Below are 20232 nucleotides of genomic sequence, written 5' to 3' on the forward strand. Positions count from 1 at the left end.
AATTTTCTGAGTTTTTCAAAATCTACTTAACTGCTTTTTGGTTAATCCTTTATGCTAATTCTTACATTATGATGATCAGAATGAGGGCTACACAGGTAAATAAAATTGCAAAGATACAAAACACCCATTTAAGATTGGAGTTTGGATGTAGTTTAGTCACCCCCATCAAAGTCCTCCTACACCTCACAATCTTCAGCAACTATGCTGAGTATCAACAGAACTTACAGGCAAGTTTCTATTCCTAAGGTCTTACAGTGTAAAGCCACCGTCCTTTTCAGTTGGGACATTCCAGCTCCACCATGACACTGTAGACACTAACCAGGCAGATGAGTGCCTAAAAGCCAATCATGGTTGGACACAACCATTGAGTTTATCTATTATTACCAGAACTCAGATGTCCCTATGTTGAAAAAACATCTGGCACCACTGAGATCTGTGGAAATTAACCTAGGTTGAAAATACACAGATTGTGTAGAGGATGAAGTGGAAAAGGCTTGCCAGCATCTATATGAAAACCATGTTTGACAGTCAATAACTTGTCACCATAGCCACAGACAACTCCTACACCATAGATAGTGAGAGGATTGGTTGGATATTCATTAATTTGTGGAGCAACAGCATTCGAGCTTCCCACAAGAAGCACAAGGATGGAGCTGGAAGCAAGAACTGCAAAACGTTCAGAGTGGTTGGTCCCCAGATAGATGGCAGAAAGCAAAGCAACTGCATGGTAATACCATCATATGGTTGTGTGTACCAAGCCAGGCAGGGGTAAAACTAAACAATCAAGCTAACAAGATAAGCCCCTTTACCAAATCCAGCATGACTCTACTGGCCGGATATTGACCTCCTCTGCATTAATAAGGTGAAAACAGTAACCACGGAAGATCTTTATTATCAACATTTAGAAAGATAGAGATTGCTCAAAATCAAATTACTGCATGTAGCTAGGAAATCAAAAGAACAATATACAACCAGAAGACCACTGGTAACAGCAGTAAAGAAACTTTCTTCTACTTTCTGAGAAGCAGTCAGCCTCTACATGAAGGATAAGCACCAGTTGGCAAGACTAATTGGATTGTCTCTTAGTACTCAACTGAATGTAAGTTATTAGCTCAGTGGGAAGTTTGAAGGATTATAATGCTAAAAATCAGATTTTGATACCTGTGGTGAGAAAAGCACAGATAGCCCACTGTGTAGCTTTGTGCTTAACTACAAACTTAATTTATTACTTATTCATATTACGACTAGTAAAAATCAAAGCTAGAATCAAATACGAAAAAGTTTTTTTTTTTTGGTTTACCATTAAAAACTTTTTTCATTCATCTTCACACACCCTGTTTAACTTTCTGCTATTTGCAGTTTGTATTCTCATATAAATGTGCTACATGCTACACTGTATTACCTTTATTTGGCTTCTGTGTTGTATTTAACCAGTCTGTAGACAGAGCTAAACACAGACTACTAAATGTGTATCAGAACACTTAAAAACTTTTATGGTTACGAGGTTACAAAAATGGAAACCAAAAGAAAAAGCTAATGGTCATATTTTGGGTAAAGTTATTTCTTATCTACGGTTATCCAGTTAATGTAGGAATACACCCTTAAAATATATATTAAATCTAAAACAAGTCTAGTTTTCTGAGAAATATTTTGATTCAGTTTTAAACACTAGAGATCGTTATGTAATTGGTCTGAGCTCAGCATAGTTTCTGTTGATTTTAAAGCCATAGTTCTAAGCTTATATTAGACTTATGGCCATGGTTATAATGTTGTTTCTCAGTGCAAAGCTACACTATGGGCGTCTGCGCTCTCTCCACTGTGGAGGTTCAAACCCCAGATTTTAGCACTGTAAAACTTATCACTGGCCCACCAAGGGACACCATGGTTGTAATCTCATACTAGATTTAAGGGATGGTTTTAAGCCCATATTAGACTTAAGGCCATGGTTGTAAGATTATATTAGACCTAGAGTCACTGTTGCAATATTCCCCATAATGCCTGAAGTGAACAATCCTTCTCTCAGTCTTGTGTTCATTCTGTTAAACCAAATATTAGTTACACGAAAGAGATGTTTGTCAGTGAAGCTTTAGTATCTTCAAGGCCTGGGCTCTTATCTCATATCTTGAAGAACAAAGGTTTTGTTTATGCACTGTTTTAGTATGAAATTTCAAATTAAAACTAATAACTCAGTTCAAATATCAAAATTCCACTTAGACCATTGCAATAATATACTACAGGATTTTCTTCTCTCTTTTGTTGACTCGGTAAATTACATTGGAAGCCAAGTATATAACTCACTCTCTTCTGCAGAATCATGTAATTTTTCTTCATTTCCATGTCCTTCCCAGAGGTTTCCAAGAAACGACGATATGCCAAGTCAAAGGCTTGTCCAATTGTTAATGTTATTTCTTGAGACTGAAAATTAATTAAGAAAAATTGTGAAATTATTCAGGCACACATCTCTGTCGCTGTTAGTAGAGTAAATAAATTCATATCATGTTGATAAAAATGAAAGTTATTATCTATACAAATACAGAAATAACAAATACACTTAAAAAGTTGATTACAAAGTAAACCATGAGTAAATGACATCAACACAAGAAACTCTGATCAAAAATTGTATCTACAGAGAACAGTTAAAAGCCAATATAAAAAGTGAAGTAACTGACTGTAAAAATATTTGAAATACATCTTGAAAGTGACTTACATATTGAATTCATTGAAATACATCTTGAAAGTGATGTACATATTCATTGAAATACATCTTGAAAGTGACGTACATATTTGATTCATTGAAATACATCTCGAAAGTGATGTACATATTCATTGAAATACATCTCGAAAGTGATGTACATATTCATTGAAATACATCTTCAAAGTGAGATACATATTAAATTCATACTACTGAAATACAAGATGTTTTCCACAAGTTACAAATGTTTTCTTAAAATTCAGATTCTTAGGGATAAAAACAAAACCACAGAGTTTGGCTTGGTTGTTGTTGAGCACAAAGCTACATAATGAGCTAAATGTGCCATGCCCACAATGAGTATCAAATAATCTATTTTCAGTGTTGTAAGCCTGCTGACTTTTCACCGAGCCAATGTGGGGCACAAGAGAGAGAGAAAAAATGGCTAAAACAATTATTGAACTGTAATAGTTAACTGTAAAATTATAATAATATAAGTTGTGGTATTTCATCTATATAATTTAAAACAAAATGAATTTGAATATTGAACACAACTTCAAAGAATGTTCAATTCAAAATAAAACTTACCAGTTTGTCACTTATAAAGACAAAACAATTATGTTTTTCATTTTCTTCTTTGGCAATAAAACTGAAGAACTTCTTATCACATTTGTCATCAGCACAATATGATATCCGATGAAGGGGATACTGGTGGAAAATTTTCTTAACAGCAGATAGAAAAAAAATTAAATCAGCAACGAACCACAATAATAAGTGGCAACAAAACTTAACTATATTTAATGGCTTTGATAAAATAGCAATTTTTACTTGTATCTGAAGGGGAAAAAAAATCTTGGAAACACATACAGCAAATAATTGATACAATGATATTCCTTAACTGGTACATAGCTAATATATATTTATAAAGTAATTTAACAGTAAACTCTGTTAAACAAAAGTGGTAGGGGGGGATATAGACTACCATAAAAATTGTGTTACTTCACCACAACAAAAATTATGTCTCCCAAACAAACTTTTGTGAACCATAACATGAGTGTTGTAGCAACATGAATACACAAATTATATATGTATTAAAATAACACTAATGGCATGCAGTTTTCAATTAAAAAGTGTGTTTATTTAAATAAACTGTTATATTGTGATTTCACATTATTTTCTGTAAGTATGTGCATGTCATTCAAAAGTCAACATAAAAATTGTGCATCAGGCAACATTTATAATTTTATTAGTCCATAATAATCTTGTTGTTTTAACTTGAGTTTTAGTTCCACAGAACTCAAATTGTGTTGTTTTCAAAACATATTCTTTATGTAAGTTTTTTAACTGAATTTCAAATGATGCAGAAAAAAAAAAGCTTTAGCTTATTTTTACAGGGTAAACACGTGTAAATGGAAGGTTTATTCTTACATACGAATAACAATTTGTGGAGAAAAACTGCATAAACAATAATAATAATTAAAATCATAACATTATCATTTGTTCTGAGTGACAAAATACTAAAGGATTTTAATGAACAAGTGTGTGCAGGTCTGTTTGCTAATTTATACAATTTTTGTATCAAACTATAATTTGTGACACCTCGATAAAAATAACCTTCACGTGTTTTAGCTAGTAAGAAATATTTTGAAAGCACTGGAAAACACAAAGAGGGAGTAAACTTAAAGTGATGCCTTCATGAATTTCAAGTCAAGTACATTTAACCATTATACCTCTTATCTGTGTGAAATGATTTAGGTATTTTGATGAAACAGTAAAGATACAGCTATTATTTTATATATATGTGAAAAATATACGAGTCATATTCTTAACAAACTCTAAGTTAATAGACATGTACAAATGTGATTTTGACATGACAGATAATTAACGAAACTATTTATAACTAATATATAATCCAAATTTTCACATAGGAGTGTTATAATTTTGATTAAAATGCATTTCTTTAGATTTAATATTGTGTGTATTGTTTTTATTTAAAAAGGCAATATTTTAAATCATTAACATGATGATATTGTGGGTGGTACCCTGAGCTCTATACAGTTATCCAACTTTCTTTAAAAGATAGGAAGGCAAGGTGAAATTACTATTGACTGTCAGGAGGATGGACACAGTAGTTGTACATGACAGATTATGGCTCGAATTCTCTGTTGTTTTTTCAACAGGGACTTGGAACTACAGCAGGTACAGTGTTATTGTGCTCTTTGGAGTTTACTCATTTGAATGATAAAAGTTTTTGTGGTAATTTTAAATTTTTTTGTTTTAGTAAATCTCAAAGGAAATGTTATCAATCTCATTTCTCTGCTCTGGAAGTGATGTCACACAGAACTTTCAGGATAAATTTATCTACAATGAAAGAAAACAAGTAAAAAGCATAATTCTTAAATGATAATGTTATTCTATTAAGTAGAAATTATGGAAGTAAGTGATAAATCAAAAAAAAGGAAAAGTTTAAATGTTTGTACCAGAAAGAAAATAAAAAAAAAAATCACTTAATATTTTCTGCAGTAGACTTTATTGAGAGTAAAAACATGCTGTATGTACAGTACTTAAATGAGCTTTAATGTCATTAAATTATTCTGTACTAGTATTATTATTACATAACGTGTATTTATTCTATCATGAACAATGATATTTCATTATAATGTGAATGTGTTAGCATCCTCTAAAATCTGTGTTTAAATGAGAGGGCACTATATTTAACAATTGAACAAAAAAAAGACAGGCAAACAACATACTTTATGCTATGTCCATGCTTCTCAAGGTCTGTAAAATAGGTATACTAAATTCCATTTTTTTAGGTTGCCACATCATGTAAGTGCCCTGTCTGATACTAGTGTCACAAAACTGAAGATTAGTTTATGTAATTTATGCAAGTCCATCAACAGGACTTTGTGCTTTATTATTTTATGATTTAAATATAGTGATATGTGGTGTTTTATTTTAAATATTGTTTACCTTTGTTTTAAAATCTTGGATAGCCACTCCATCCACTGATATTGTTAACTCAACTTTTGGTATTTTACCACCTTCTGATTTCTTCAGTTGCTGGGAGAACTAAACACATAAAAAACAACAACAACAAAGAGCAACATTAAATGGAATACAAACACAACTTAACATTATACGTTTTGACCATAAGTTATTTAAGAAAGAAGTTAAGAAAACACTTTCAAATTTCATCTTCATTATGCAAGGACTTTCCATTTAAAAACAAAATTACCAAGTAACAGCACAATGAGCCTCAACGACAATACTGAGAGTTTGTCATTTTTTGTCACGCTCAATTTGATGTTATAATCACACACTATTGCCCAACATTGTAATTCGTTGTAACAAGTTTCAATGAAGGACAGCAAAGTTAATCCAAGACTGTACATCAAGACTAAGTTTACACAGATCCTCAAATCTGTGTTTGAGAATTGGCTTCTATGACCACATCTAAGTAAACCAAAGGCACAATGATCCAGTGGAGTTGTGTTGGAAACTTCACAGGTGTGTGTGTGGTTGATGGCTATTGTAAGTCTCGTTTCTTTTACCATATTTCTCATAAAAACAACAATTCATTTTGAGGTGGATGAAAGTCTGTAAATACTGGCTTTCACCATTTTCAAATCCTTATTTATTATCTTGTTAACAGTACTAGGGAAATATGCCAAGTCTCATCATAGTAGCTTTTGGAGGCAGAAAGTTCTTTCTAATAATCATAGTCTGAACTTTGCAGATAAGAGCCTTGAAATAAATTAGCTTGGAGGATGATTTTGGAGCTCATTGTTACCATAAGTTTCCAAATCAATAAAGAACAGTGAAGGCTCTCTTTTTTAAAAAGTTATGTATCCTTAACACTAAATTGTTAAAAAATATCTTTGGAAAAGTTTTTTGTTTCATTTTTTTTACATTCCTCCAAGTATAAGTCTATTGAGAATTTATCTTGAACCAAATGTATAACTTCAAAAACATGTCACCCATGGTGCCAGAACTTGCTGACATCTGTGGTGACAAGTCAGTTCATTACCATATACAAATTATTCAAATAAAGTGTAAATCACCCTTTGTAATATTAAATAACAAAAACATATAATTGATTTTCAAAATATTTTTATGTGAGAAAATTAAACACTATAGAGGGCATCTTAGGAGTTATTTCTTTACTACTACAATAAAATAAAATGAAGTCAACATACTGATGAAATGATCATACAGAAAATATAATACAATTCTGTAAACAACTCACCCTCAATTTCTGAATCCCCTGTTTCACAACATTTATACCTTTAGGCTGATCCACTTCTGTATTCCCTAGAAACTGTAAATTTTATGCAAACATCATTATTCAATTGCAGTAGCCAATTTCAAACATCTGTTGTATAAAAGCTTTTATAAAATTTGCCAGTAGTAATAACATTATACGCAAGTGAAATATTCATGATGTTATTAAAACACGAAGGTTCAAGAAGTCTTGATAGAAATGAATAAAAACCCTATAACCTGAGCTCTTTCGAAAGGTCGACCTTTCGAAAGTGCTCATGTTATAGGGTTTTTATTCACAAGCAAAATAAATACCTTTGCTGAATCTCTCAAGCAAATATAAATTTATTGCTTTACTTGTGTACTTAACCAATTTAGGACATGTAGACAAGTACAAAATTTATTCAAAGACAAAACCACTAATGACTTTCATATTATTAGTAGCCTATAAAACATTCTTGACTATGAACATATATATAGGGAAACTTCTGAAGAAAATAATGGGATACTTCTTTAACAAGTATGCTATAAATAAAAAATACATTAAAAAACACTGTATGATCTAAGAGGCAACATTGATTTTTTTTTCTCAACCACAACTAATATAGCTTTTAAGATCAAATTCAGTATTTACTAATTCATAAGTGTAAAAGAAAGAAATTTCATCTTTCAGAGATATGCAAATTTAAAACAAGCTATACAAAACATATATGCTTTTAATCAGCTAGCATTTGCAACAGAACAAAATGTAGTGAAAAAAATTACACATTCAAAATCAGTAAGTTGACAATGAAGATGAGATTTAATGTAGCAGATCAAGAATACTAAAAAACAAACAAATTTTCTGCATGTCTGGTTTTAATAGATTGAATAAAAACTTCACAATATTTACCTTAACTAAGTAAGCCACATGACCTGCATTCAGGACATCTGGTGAATGGATCCACGTTCTGCTACCTGAAAGATATGCATATTTTACAAAATTTCCTAAATGCAAATTCTGAACACTACATATTATTTTTCTGACAGAATCAAATTCATTTGTATATGGAACATAGTCATCGGACAGTTAAGCTCGTAATTCACTACCATTCCTCTGAAAGTGGATTCCATAGCATCATTAGTGATTGAAGTCACTTGGTAGGATTTTATGCTTCTCCCGGGATCTTCTCATACCTGCTCGACAAGAGACTAAAGTCCAGTGAGTATGAAGATCATACCATTTGGTCAATCCTCTCTTCTTCGAGGAACATATCAACTAATTTAATGTAGTCATTGATATTCATCAGGCTGAAGTCAGGGTAAATTGGACCAGCCTATGACAGCAAAAAGGATAAAAGTATGTGTTCCCTATTAAGTGGTATTAATGGTATCATTCTGCAGTATGTAGAGGTCTACACATTCAACAAAGCTTAGTCTTTCTCATTCTTACACCATACTTCCAACACTGCCATACGTATGGGGTTCCTTTATCGTTCTAGTTCCAGATTCTCTTCAAATGAGTGTGCAAGCCTTGTATCTAGCAGTGATTGACTGCACCCCATTGGTTATCTGGCATACACGATGACTGTGTACAGTCTGTTGTGGTTTTTTTCTCCTCATGGGTGTGTTTTGGGGAATTCCCAAGAGTGGCCACAGATAATATCTCTTCTCCTGCTCTCAGGTAGCTGAAATTGAATAAAATACATCACAACTAGCAATATGAAACAAAGTCATGACTGACAGCAGCAGAGAGTACTAGTAAAAAAAGAGACAAAATGTGCAGAAAAGAAGAGGAAAAATTAAAGTATAAAAATGGATGAGCTAACTCAATGAAATTGGCTACAGGTCAAGGAATAGTCATCTTCCTGATATTTGTATGCAAGAAAAGTTGAAGTCTGTAATGCAGAAGCAAACAAGACAAAGGAGTGAAAATAGACTGGGTCATCTTAATGTATTTCCAGATGATGATTTGAGACTTGGTAAGGAAAAGTATATATACGGAACTGAGTGGAGGCCATCAGAAGTAACCATGAGGACAAAAAGGCTTGTGGCAATTTGCAAGGACTATTTGGACTTTTTGAGGCTTGGTGTTTTAACTGAACTGACAAACTGGAGAAACCAGAAGAGTACTGTGTTGAATGACGAGAACTGGATGGAAAAATCTGAGTAAGTTTAATGCCAGAAGAGTGTGATGAAGGGTTACTGTACATGCTTTTTCAGATAAGGGGAGAAAAAGTAGAAGTTAATGTTGAGACTGAATCTGATAAGGTACAAAAAGACTTAAATGTAGTTTTGACAGTATTCAGAGGATGGTTGGAATTTTTTGTCTCAGCTTTTTAGCTTTGGAGTAAAATAATTTAATGGTAAGACCAAAGTGAAGCAGTTGTTAAGTTTCAGAAGAAGTTGCAATCACCTGAACAATGCTTGTGATCTTTTTTCCTTTATTTAATTTGATGAAATCCATGTGAGTGTGAATGGGAAAAGCTAAGAGCATGGGTAGATAACTTACACAAGAATATTTGACAGAGAGAAGAAAAATGCTGACAGCACCGTAAGAACTAATAGGAGGTTGCCAACTGAGAAGCCATGATTGAAGAAAGAGACCATGGTCCATTTGAATGCAAGGTTGAATGAACAATTTATTATAATGTAGTTCTTTTGTTTTTAGAGGATCAATCTTGATCCCCCATGCTTGAATTAAGAATAAAATCAGAAATTTATAGTGGAGATACACAAGTAAGCAATTTGTCAATGATGAGCAGAAAAGAAACCAGGCTTCAAATAAGATTATCTTCAGAAATGTAATCCCACAAAAAGTTGCAAAAAATTGATGGAAATGCCTCATTCACTGAATGGAATTCCAATAAACTTTAGTTCTTAATGCAAATATTTGATTCAGTTTTGGATCAGGTATTCTCAAACTGCATGAATCAAGAAACAGAGAGCAACTACTTGTGTTCTGGATGATGATATGCTTTGTCCAGGTGTCCAAGCAACTATTAGTTTGGAAGCAGTTCCACATTCTGTAAGTGACACTTTAAGATCCTTATAACTAATTAACAATAGCCTACTGTGATTGGCCAACCAGAATTATCAAAAGACCTAGAAACCATTGATAAAAACTTTTTAATTTTATCAGTAGGAAGACTAGTGTAAATAATACTGAAAAAAATGTTTCTATTAAAAAAACCTTTAATCTTATCTTGACATTCAATGGAATAACAATGATAATTAATGGATCAATACCAGTTCTCTCTTTGATAATATTTAACTGCTCTATAATGTATTTCAGACCATTACCTATTCGAATTGACAAATCCTTAATCATAGCTTTTTTAGCCCCAACAATAAATCTGTATTTGTACATGTTTTATATAGTTTGGGAATCCAAAATAATTTACATATCACACTGTAAGCTATAACAGAATGTACACCAAAATCTGATAAAAATGTAAATTTTTATGTATGATACTATATTTATTGGTATTAGCTTTGATTTTTCTTTCACTGGTGATAATGGCATATTCAATCTAACTGTACAACTAATATGGCATCCTGGGGAGGACATAAAAAGATTACTGTACAGCTTTAGATATCAACAGCTCACCAAATGACAGTGAAGTTTTACAATTGTTTTAGATTCAATTATTCTTTAGAATTTGAAGTGTGGCATTTTGAAGTGTTGAATTAATCTAACGAAGAAATTACTAGAAGGGCCACTCAGTAGTAAGCAAATTTTATTTCTTTACAATCAAAACAACTATTGTTCCAAAGTTCCAAACTACATAACTCTTTAATTAACAAAACAATCGTCCCATACTTATATAAGGATATCTTTCCCTGTGGAACATATAAAATACCACTACAGTTTAGTACAATGAAAAGAAAAAAACATCTTTAAATAAATTTAATTTGTTTTCCTACAATATAAACAATAATATATAAGCTACTATAGAACTATGCATATGACTTTTTTAGGTAAATACCAAAAATTATTAAATAATAGTTTTCTTTCACAAAATAATCTAACTCTACATATAATGATATAAAGTGAGGAAATGTGTGATTTAGTAAGTACATATTAACAGAAATTATCAAAACATCACTAAAATAAGCTTGTGGTAATTAAAAAGATTAATTGTTTGCAACGCAAGATCTAATAATCTACAAAGTTTTAATGACAGTCATCTAATCCATTCATTATGTGTTGTACATGTACATTTTCATGAACACATTCCAAGTTCAATTAGAAGCTGTAGTTAAAAGAAGTCTAATATTTGTGATAAAAACAATCCAAGACTGCGACTTCGTGTGACATTTTTCACAAATATTAGGCTCATTGATTCTGAATGTTTTGCTGGCTTTCTGTATCGAAAACTACAACTTCAGTGGTTGTACTTGTTAAGATAAATTGTACTGTTGTTTTTTGTGTCTTTTGAAATGAAGTGTTTTCATATCTCATGATCAATTTTGATTGTTATAATTCCTTGATAAGCTTGCGATTATAAAAAATAACTAAAAACTAAAGCTACCAACTTTTTACCTAATAAAAAGGAAAATACTTATTTGTAAAGTCGTTTAAGTTCATATATCCTAGTCATCTTGCCATTGTTAAATCTGTCATGCTCTATAAATTTGTCACTTGAATGAAAAAATCATCCAAGTAGTCAGAGAGAAAATAGTTATAGCTACATCTACATGTAACTATATATCTTCTTTGAATAATAAATATCTTTATTCACCTTTAGTAAAGAAGCTGTTGATGCACATAACGGAAAATATACAAGGAAGAAGTTTAAAATGTACATAAACGTGCTAGAAATTATTACAGGTTGCTCTACCATTATATAAAGTACATGAGGGCCTCAGATCAATGACCTATTAAATTGTTCTCTTACAGCAGTAAAAAAAAACTACATTATTCAATGAACATGAAAAAGCTTTTAGATAAAATGTGAGAAAAAAATGAATTGTCTAAAAAAACACTTCTAATTTTGTCAAAAAAAAAAGAAACTAGCATAGTAAAAATAGTATACTAAAAATTAACTTAGTATAGTTAAAACAATACATATTTCTAATATATATATATATATATATATATATATATATTAAAAATCTACAGTTAATAATGTTAACTAAAACTTCATAGTTAGAAGTACCAAACCTATAACAATTGGGACTGCCCAATATTCTGGCAGTCCATTAGCCCAGCAGATCAATGTTCATGTACATCAAGATATGTATGAGTTGATATTCCTAGCTTCGTTGAGATTCAAGGGCTATAGGAACCATAACATACAGGAAAAGTACATGTTTGCTACTGATACTGTCACCAGCTACCACAACAATAGCTGTTGGACTAATGAGATGTAGGAACAATCGGTTGTCAAAACACAGACATGGCACCATAACAATCATCAATGTTTAAGTTGGGACTAAACATACTTCAAAAACTTTGTTAATTTGTTATGCAATTATGTGTTACCAAATTTAAGTTTATGCATCAAATAATGGAAAAATCCTAGTAATCAGGAAAAAAAAAATGTAGTTTAGAAGAGTACGGCATTGGTTTTAGCTAGATTTCAGAACTTTAATGAACTACCTGTTTAAAGGAAAAAAAAGATAAGATTTCAATTTCTATACTGAGGCTTTCTTCAGGTGTAGAAGCCGAAACATCGTCTCCTTTTCTTTCAACTGGCAGTCGCAGTCCATTAAAGTTCTCAAACCTATTATGTCCATTCTGTCTAAAGTTCCGCTGAAAAACTCTTTTAGCATATATTAAGTTTTGAACAAAACAAATCCTTCAACAGAAAAATATGAGAGTAAAACTCTCTATTTATTAATAATATTTTATATTCATAATAGAAATATTTTTTTAATGTTGTTTTTTTTTATCATAAAAGCTTTTATAAACTCTCTACCAGATAATTAGGACAGAACTGGTAAAACGTTTATGAGCCATTGTAAAGCACCTGGTAACTTCAAGACAATAAAACTTTAAAAAGATTTAACCAACTTTAAAGCTTTGATACAGTGTGCAGTATGTATCCAACATTCTGTAATTAAGTTATAACATTGAAATTAAACTTACCTGTTTTATTGGCATTTTTATTGTTTTGTGCCCATTTCAAAAAGGATGACTGTTTTATCATTGTAACTTATGAAATAGTAACTGAAGTCACAGGGCTGAAAGTTTCTATGTGGTTTTCTCTACTGCCTTATGCTGCTATTTACACCTTTCTGCATTAAGTAAATATGCGAGTTTCAGGTATGACTCATACTGTTCTTCATTTGTCTGTAGAAGGAAAAAAATATTGCTAATTAAGAACTGGTTATATACACAGTTATTTATAAGGTCAGTTTCTTATTTTCAGCAAACAAACATTTATTCCAACTAATAAAAGATAATGTACTTTTATTTTGATATGTCAGTGTAAGATTATTCACTAGTGTACATATATGACATCAAATCAAAATGTTACACAGTGTAATATCATATAATATTGTTAAAATGGCTAACAAGTGTTTCTTTTAATATTTGTTGTCATTTATATTCTAAGTTTAGGGTTTGTGATTAGTGTGGTTCTGTCTTGTTACTGACTGGTGTGATATTGATTACATACTTTTTGAAATGCTCCAAATCAAACAGTTTGGGGGAAAAAAACTTTTTTCTTTTTGGCATTAGGCTTAGCAGGTTGTCAGAAAAATAAATCAGTAGCAGTGTATTGCCTTAAAGAGTTAATAATTTGTATTTATGGCAAAGCTACTAACACTGTCTGCTGCTGTCTCTGCCACAGGATCAACCCACACTCAAGTTAATAATAACATTGATTAATTAGTTTTTCAGTTAGAATTATTAACTCATGGAATTAAATATTAAAAAGAACTATGTTTTTTTAAATTCATACAAGTTTTTATAGGTTGTACATAGTAAAACTTTTATTTTGTTCTTATGATGCCAAATAAACCTGGTGAACATTGTGAACAAAATAAATAAACGTTTTACTATGTACAACTGATAAATATTTTGTGTGAAACGTATAGAATGTTTTCTTTGGTTTTGTGAAGTGTACCTGGCCAATTTTGTTTATTTTAAACTGGTTTTGCATTTTTACGCAGATTTGAAGGGTTAAATTCAATTGGGTTTTGATGTTTCATTTGTGTACGATAATTGACCTTGATGAGTGTTTGCTTTCTTACATTACATTGCATATATTACTTGTACTTTTCTAGGTGTGTTTTATAACTGCTAGAATTCTTGATCACCCAAAAATGTATGCAGCTTTAGATCGACATGCATAGGAAATATTTCTTTGAATATTCTAATTTCGAAAACTATTTATTTATTTATTTTGTACAGAGAAAAACCTTTAGGGGAAGAGAGATCATTCTTTTCTGTGCTCCTGTATAGAATGTCACCGATCACGATTTGATATTCCAAGAAGACGAAACTATACACACGTGCCAACAGAGTCCACTTATTTTTGTTGCCTTTTGAATAGTGAAGGTCATTTTCGCCAAGAGGGAAATTCTTGTTGTGGTGGTTAACTTGGATTTAAATCACACAAGGTAGTATTTTATTCTTATCACACCGATAAATACGTAACTATTGCTCAGCTATTTGCTGATACAGCTATTTTGTTTTATCAGCTACAACAGGATATACAGTACAAAATAAACGCAAAATGAGATTGATTTTTAAAACTACATTGTTGAAGTAACTTAGTTATCACCTGTAAATATTGCATTAATTCTACGAACACTAAACTTTTATTCCGTGTTTCTGAAGGATCATCCCAGTAATATACTGTTGCAAAGTTTGTTTGTTTTTTTAATTGAGATTTTTGGCGCGAGGGAGATGTTACGTTACATAACTAGAATTTTCGTAAAATGTTTAAGAAACGATTTGAACAATATGAAACGTGTTAAACGAGACTATACGAGATTGATTATTGAATCTGACATTTAGTTTGGAGTAAATTTTACTTCAACGCTGTATATTTTTAATCTGTGTTTCCAACCCAGTACTAGAAAGTTTCACAGGTACGAGAGAAAATTTGTAAATGGAATCTATTGACGAACTATTTATTTGTGTAGCTTGGCCTATCGTTTGATTTCACTCAATATCAATATCCGGACTTAACAACATACAAAGCCTCAGTTTAAAAAAATGCTATTTGTGTTAGTCATTCACGGGACACGAAGTCTTATGGCGTATACTGGCGAAGCATAGCATGATATGTTGATCTGTAATTAGTATAAAAACACCAGAATAACAGTCAGTGTTGCCAAGTCTCGCGAGAAAAATAAGCGGCGCTGCCATTAAATACAGGTAGCACTGACTTTCAAAATGGTTCAGTAGTAGTAGTAGTATCATATCTGGAATTAGCGTCTAGCAAGTGTTTTATTATTGATTTTGTACAATTTGGATGAGCTGATTTGGAACCTGAATGATGCCACTTCAACATTCTTGATCGTTTCGAAATATTCAAGATAGCGGCAAAGATGGCTACCAAAACATATATTTGCCCATATCTCAGCTTCTGCTTGCGATATTACAACAAAATATATGTCTACACCAAGGTTTTTGATGACTCTGATTTCAACTTTGCATTTCTAATTGTTCTTGGATCAATTTCATATCTAAAATGGCAGCCATGATCAATATTTTCAGGGGTTAGAAATATGCAAATACCATGTAGACATATCCTAAACATATATGTATTACGATACACAAATTGAATCCATACTTAGTTTCACAGTTCTGATGTGGGATATTCACTTAATCATTTCCTGCAACAGTGGTCTCCAGTGTTAGAACTAAGCATAGAAATAACCTAATACTTGACGAAAACCAGCTTCTTCATATACTTATATTGTAACAAAAAAAAACTATACTGTATATATACACAATCATATATCTTCAAGTCCCTATTATATAACCAGTTATTAAATTATCTTATCAATTTAGGCAATACACATTGCAACAACTTGCAATATAACTTGTACATATCTTAACCACTATGAAATTGATGAAATACATATATCACTATATGCTTACCACTAACTAACACAAACACAATTATTATTCCAGTTACTGTTGCTTTTACTACATTTTCAAAGGACAACTGACTTGCTACACCTGGCTGTTGAACAAGGTTATTCACTTGTACACCTACAGCAAACCATCTGGTGTATTTCAGGTGGAACTACTGGCTTTTCAGCTGATAACGTAACAGGAAAAAAAAATATTTGTCAATATGCCACGTTCCCATACAAACTCAGTTGGATCAAAATCTGAGAAACCCTACATGTCTGAAGACGAGCTCTCTTGGCATTTTTAGCAAAGACTTCCTCATTATTTTTCTAGAAGTTTTCCTTAACCAGGTGTCACAGCATATGTCAGACATGTTCGTATGAGTGGGCTTGCTTCCATAGCATTCGGCTGCAAGTAAAGTTGCTTCTTTAATGACTTCATTCCTGTCTGCGTTAGGACCTCCAAAATGATAACGTCTGTGGCCTGTGGACAGTACTTTGACAACAGTTGCTTTGGATTGAAGAGTAAGACTGATATATATGACATCGGACTTGTTGACCAATGCGACATTGTCTCACAATGCTTCTGATGCTAAAAATCATAATAATGGTCAAAAACAAGATGCATATCAGAGTGGGACAAATTTACTAACACACATGCAGTAAAACCATCGACATAATCTTGCCTTGTACCAGTGGATGGCCAATGTACTACCCACATGAAGGTACACCCGTCTATAATCTAATCAAAAACACTTTTGGTGTGAAAAAAATGTGCGGCCAAAATAGGATTGAGTGTGCGACTTAAAGTAATGAAATTAAAATTGGCGATCAAAGTGGTAGCTACACTTATAGCACTGATATAAATTTTTACACCAAATATTCATTCACTGGTTAGCTAGGCTATGTATGTTGTTTTATCCACCATCATGCCTCAAGTTGAACAAAAAAACGCGGCCTGGCTAACTCATGAATGAATATTTGCTGTAAAATTCTTATCACTGCTGTTTTTTTGTTCAACTTGGGGCATTTTGAAAACTTGAGTTGAAACTGCTAATCTAGTTTGCTTGGCCTAGCCAATACATGTGTATTTGCACGTCATTTCACCTTATAGTTTTGCTGCTCTAAAACAGCCGTCTTTAATCCGAATGTTAAAGACCTAAAAACGGCCGACTTTAACTCTTAAAAATGTTAGACTGATAGCTCACGTGACTTTTTTGTATAGCCGTGCGCAAACATTTTCGTTAAATTTGAGGGTTTTTTGTTGAATAACTTTGCACACGTGGTTTATACTTACACCAAATGAGACTGTTATTTCTTAATGGATTACCTTTAAATTTGGTATTTGAAGTAACAATCAAGTACAGCACATCTACTGAAAATATGCGATAGTTTGGGTTACCACAGTCCGAGATACAGAAGGTGGAAATCGCTAAACTATCACTCCTGAAAATAACGTACAGTGTGTCCTGCAGGTTGTTTTGGCCGCACAACACACTAACGTAAAGGCACAGTGCAATTTTTCTGCTCAACCTGTACTTTTTTTTTTTTCTTCAGAGTTGACTTGTTTTTGGTGATTCTCATTTGCCCATATAATCAAACATCGATGTTGAGACAGGTAAAACCTCATACTTAAAAAGTTGTTCGGTTTCAATGTTACGTGAAGCTGCCAAGCCCATTACTCTGGTGTTTATGGGCTTGATGTTATAAGTTGTTTACGAACCAACCTTGACACTATTTCGACCTATTGTCATTGTTTTGGCTTTCAAGATTCCATAGAAACCTTCAGATAAGCCTGCTTTGTACTCTGACATATGATGCTTGCCAATTGCAACCTCCTGGTCAACATCCACTTCATCAGGCCTGATTCGTCTAGTGGCAATGTTCAGCAGGATGCTACTTTCACTGAAGAGGATGAATGTATATTTGCAGCTTATGTGCGTTTTCTTTCTCTGTCATTGTTGTCAGATGCAATGCGTGCTCGCATTTCCTTCTTATGAATGATCACTTCAACAAACTAAGCACTTTCATCTCTCATTTCCAAAATGTCCTTTATCAAGGAACTGCATATGTGCCAGCTGAGTGCCCGTCGTTTCACAGAATTTTGATTAATTGTGAAGCCTACTACGCTTCCTGGTCCATGCCCTTACCGCATGATGGTTGTCTCGATGATGATATCTGACCACATGCCAGCTTTGTGGCGTTTGACATGTTCACCCTTCACGAAACTTGCAAGTGCCTCAGGGGGTAGTCGCTCTGTAGATCAAACGTATAACAGGCCATATCAAGTCATCAGTGAAGCTACTGAGAACAGGTGTAGTGGCCAGTCTGCTTTAAAGTCTGCCATCATGAATATTATCATAATTAGCACCGATATGATGAGGTTGTCCACCCAAAATACGCGGCCCTGCTGGTTGAAGCTCTGTTCTCCAACACTTGTTAAAGATCATTGTAATTCTCAGTACTCAGGAGAATTTATTGCAGAACTTCCTATGTAACAAGCCCAAGTGCTCTTCCATTCATAGGAAACTATAAAGTTATTTCCCTCTCAAGGTACATTTGTATTGGAATTAAACATAATTTAATTATCTTACATGTTACTACTGATAATATAATTAATTATAGAAAAACACATTAATTTTATGTAAAAACGTCCAACTACAGAGGTTTAAATCCGGATTTTTTTTTAGTTGGCCACCACGGCCGCAATATTGGATTGATGATCATTCCAGAAATAAAATATCGGTAAATTTGAAATCGTGACATTCAAAAACCTATGTGTAGATACATATCTGGTTGTGATATTTCAAACAGAAGCAGAAATATGGTCAAATTTGTGTTTTGGCATCCATCTTGAGTATCTCGAAACGCTCAAAGATACCAAAGTGGCTTCATCCAGATTCGGAATCACCACATCCTAGCTGTATAAGAACCATCTAACAATATTTACTAGATGCTACTTTTAAATTGAAGCCTATACTGAGCATTGGAAACTGGACTAAAACTGCTCTTTTATGACTTACACTGAAAATGGCGACTTGCGCGACTTAATTGGAATACAGAATGTTTCAAGTTCGCGAGACAGAAAGATCACGATTGTGGGTGTGTTTTTAATTGAACAGGAGTGAGGATAGGATGATTCTAAAATTAATTTACGGCATAGCGGCTCATAGATCATTCTGAGTTTTTTGTGTTTTGTTTTTCAAGTACAAACTTTCAGCTCATAGCTCGGTCATCTCTTGACCGATTTGAGATCTAATTACAGTTTTGGATTCAGAAGGTCAAACTCTTTCGACTGATCTATTTGACAATGTCCAAGGTCTCATAGATTGATTTACTCTAATCCTGCCTAAAAAAAGTTCAATTTCAGGGTAGGTTGGTATAGATCCTGATGCGTAATAAAATTTAATCGTATATACGCGCGCCCCACGCTTGATATTGATGGCGCACAATAATACAGCCAATAAAAATGGGGTAAAAGGTCTCATAGATTAATTTACTCTAACCCTGCCTAAATGAATTTCAAATGCCGCGGCTACTGATGATTCCCTCTTGTTTATATTGACTAAAATTTGGGGGCCTTTTGATTACTGCTAGTGGCGTCCCTGCTAATTTTAAAGTATTTCTTTTAAAACATATTCTATTTAGATTCCAAGTCATCTTACCAAAACATGTTTGTGTTACTTGAACGTATTATTTACTAAACGGTAAAATGTTTTCACACAGTAAACCCTTTTGGCCAAATATATACACACATGCGGTTCTAAATATTCATACAAATTGCTCTAAGCGTTACTTAAGGCACTTGTATCAGCTAAGTAAAACTACCGGATTTAATTTCGAGAGTATCATCCAAGTAAAAGCTATAAAACATACAGGGTTGTTACACAGAACGTACATCTTTAATAAAAACATACACGACATTATACTACTTGTATCTTATTTTAAACGACATACGTTTCCTCGTCTATATGGTTACAGGATGTTCAATATATAATTAAAAAAAAACTTCAATCCATTATATGAATAACTTGCAAATTATAAGCACAATGGTCTATTTATGATTACGAGCAGTTTATATACATATATATATATAAATACCGGATAATCTTATCAACATAAAATGTTTCTTTTAATTGAATAACATTATTCTTGTGCCGAAATACTTCGCCCATTCGCAACTGAACTTTGTAAACAAAAAGAATTGATTTGAATAGTGTTTGCAGGTTACCTAAGTGAGCTATGCTGTGTTGTATATTTAT

General features: G+C 32.6%; 1 protein-coding gene across 2 annotated transcripts in view; it reads right to left on the reverse strand.

Moving 5' to 3' along the window:
• Positions 1-20232, reverse strand: part of LOC106459144 (PTB domain-containing engulfment adapter protein 1-like) — a 36990-nt gene that overhangs the window by 9525 nt on the left and 7233 nt on the right. For both annotated transcript variants that reach the window (XM_013918733.2, XM_022385576.1), the window contains exons 2-7: positions 13026-13229; positions 7845-7909; positions 6939-7010; positions 5663-5761; positions 3278-3412; positions 2299-2415 (exon numbers count right to left, since the gene is read on the reverse strand). In XM_013918733.2, the coding sequence (XP_013774187.1) occupies positions 2299-2415; positions 3278-3412; positions 5663-5761; positions 6939-7010; positions 7845-7909; positions 13026-13086 (549 nt within the window). In that variant the 5' untranslated portion in view covers positions 13087-13229. The remainder of the gene's footprint in view (positions 1-2298; positions 2416-3277; positions 3413-5662; positions 5762-6938; positions 7011-7844; positions 7910-13025; positions 13230-20232) is intronic.

This window comes from Limulus polyphemus, unplaced genomic scaffold (genome assembly GCF_000517525.1).
Source record: "Limulus polyphemus unplaced genomic scaffold, Limulus_polyphemus-2.1.2 Scaffold566, whole genome shotgun sequence".
NCBI classification, from domain to species: domain Eukaryota; kingdom Metazoa; phylum Arthropoda; class Merostomata; order Xiphosura; family Limulidae; genus Limulus; species Limulus polyphemus.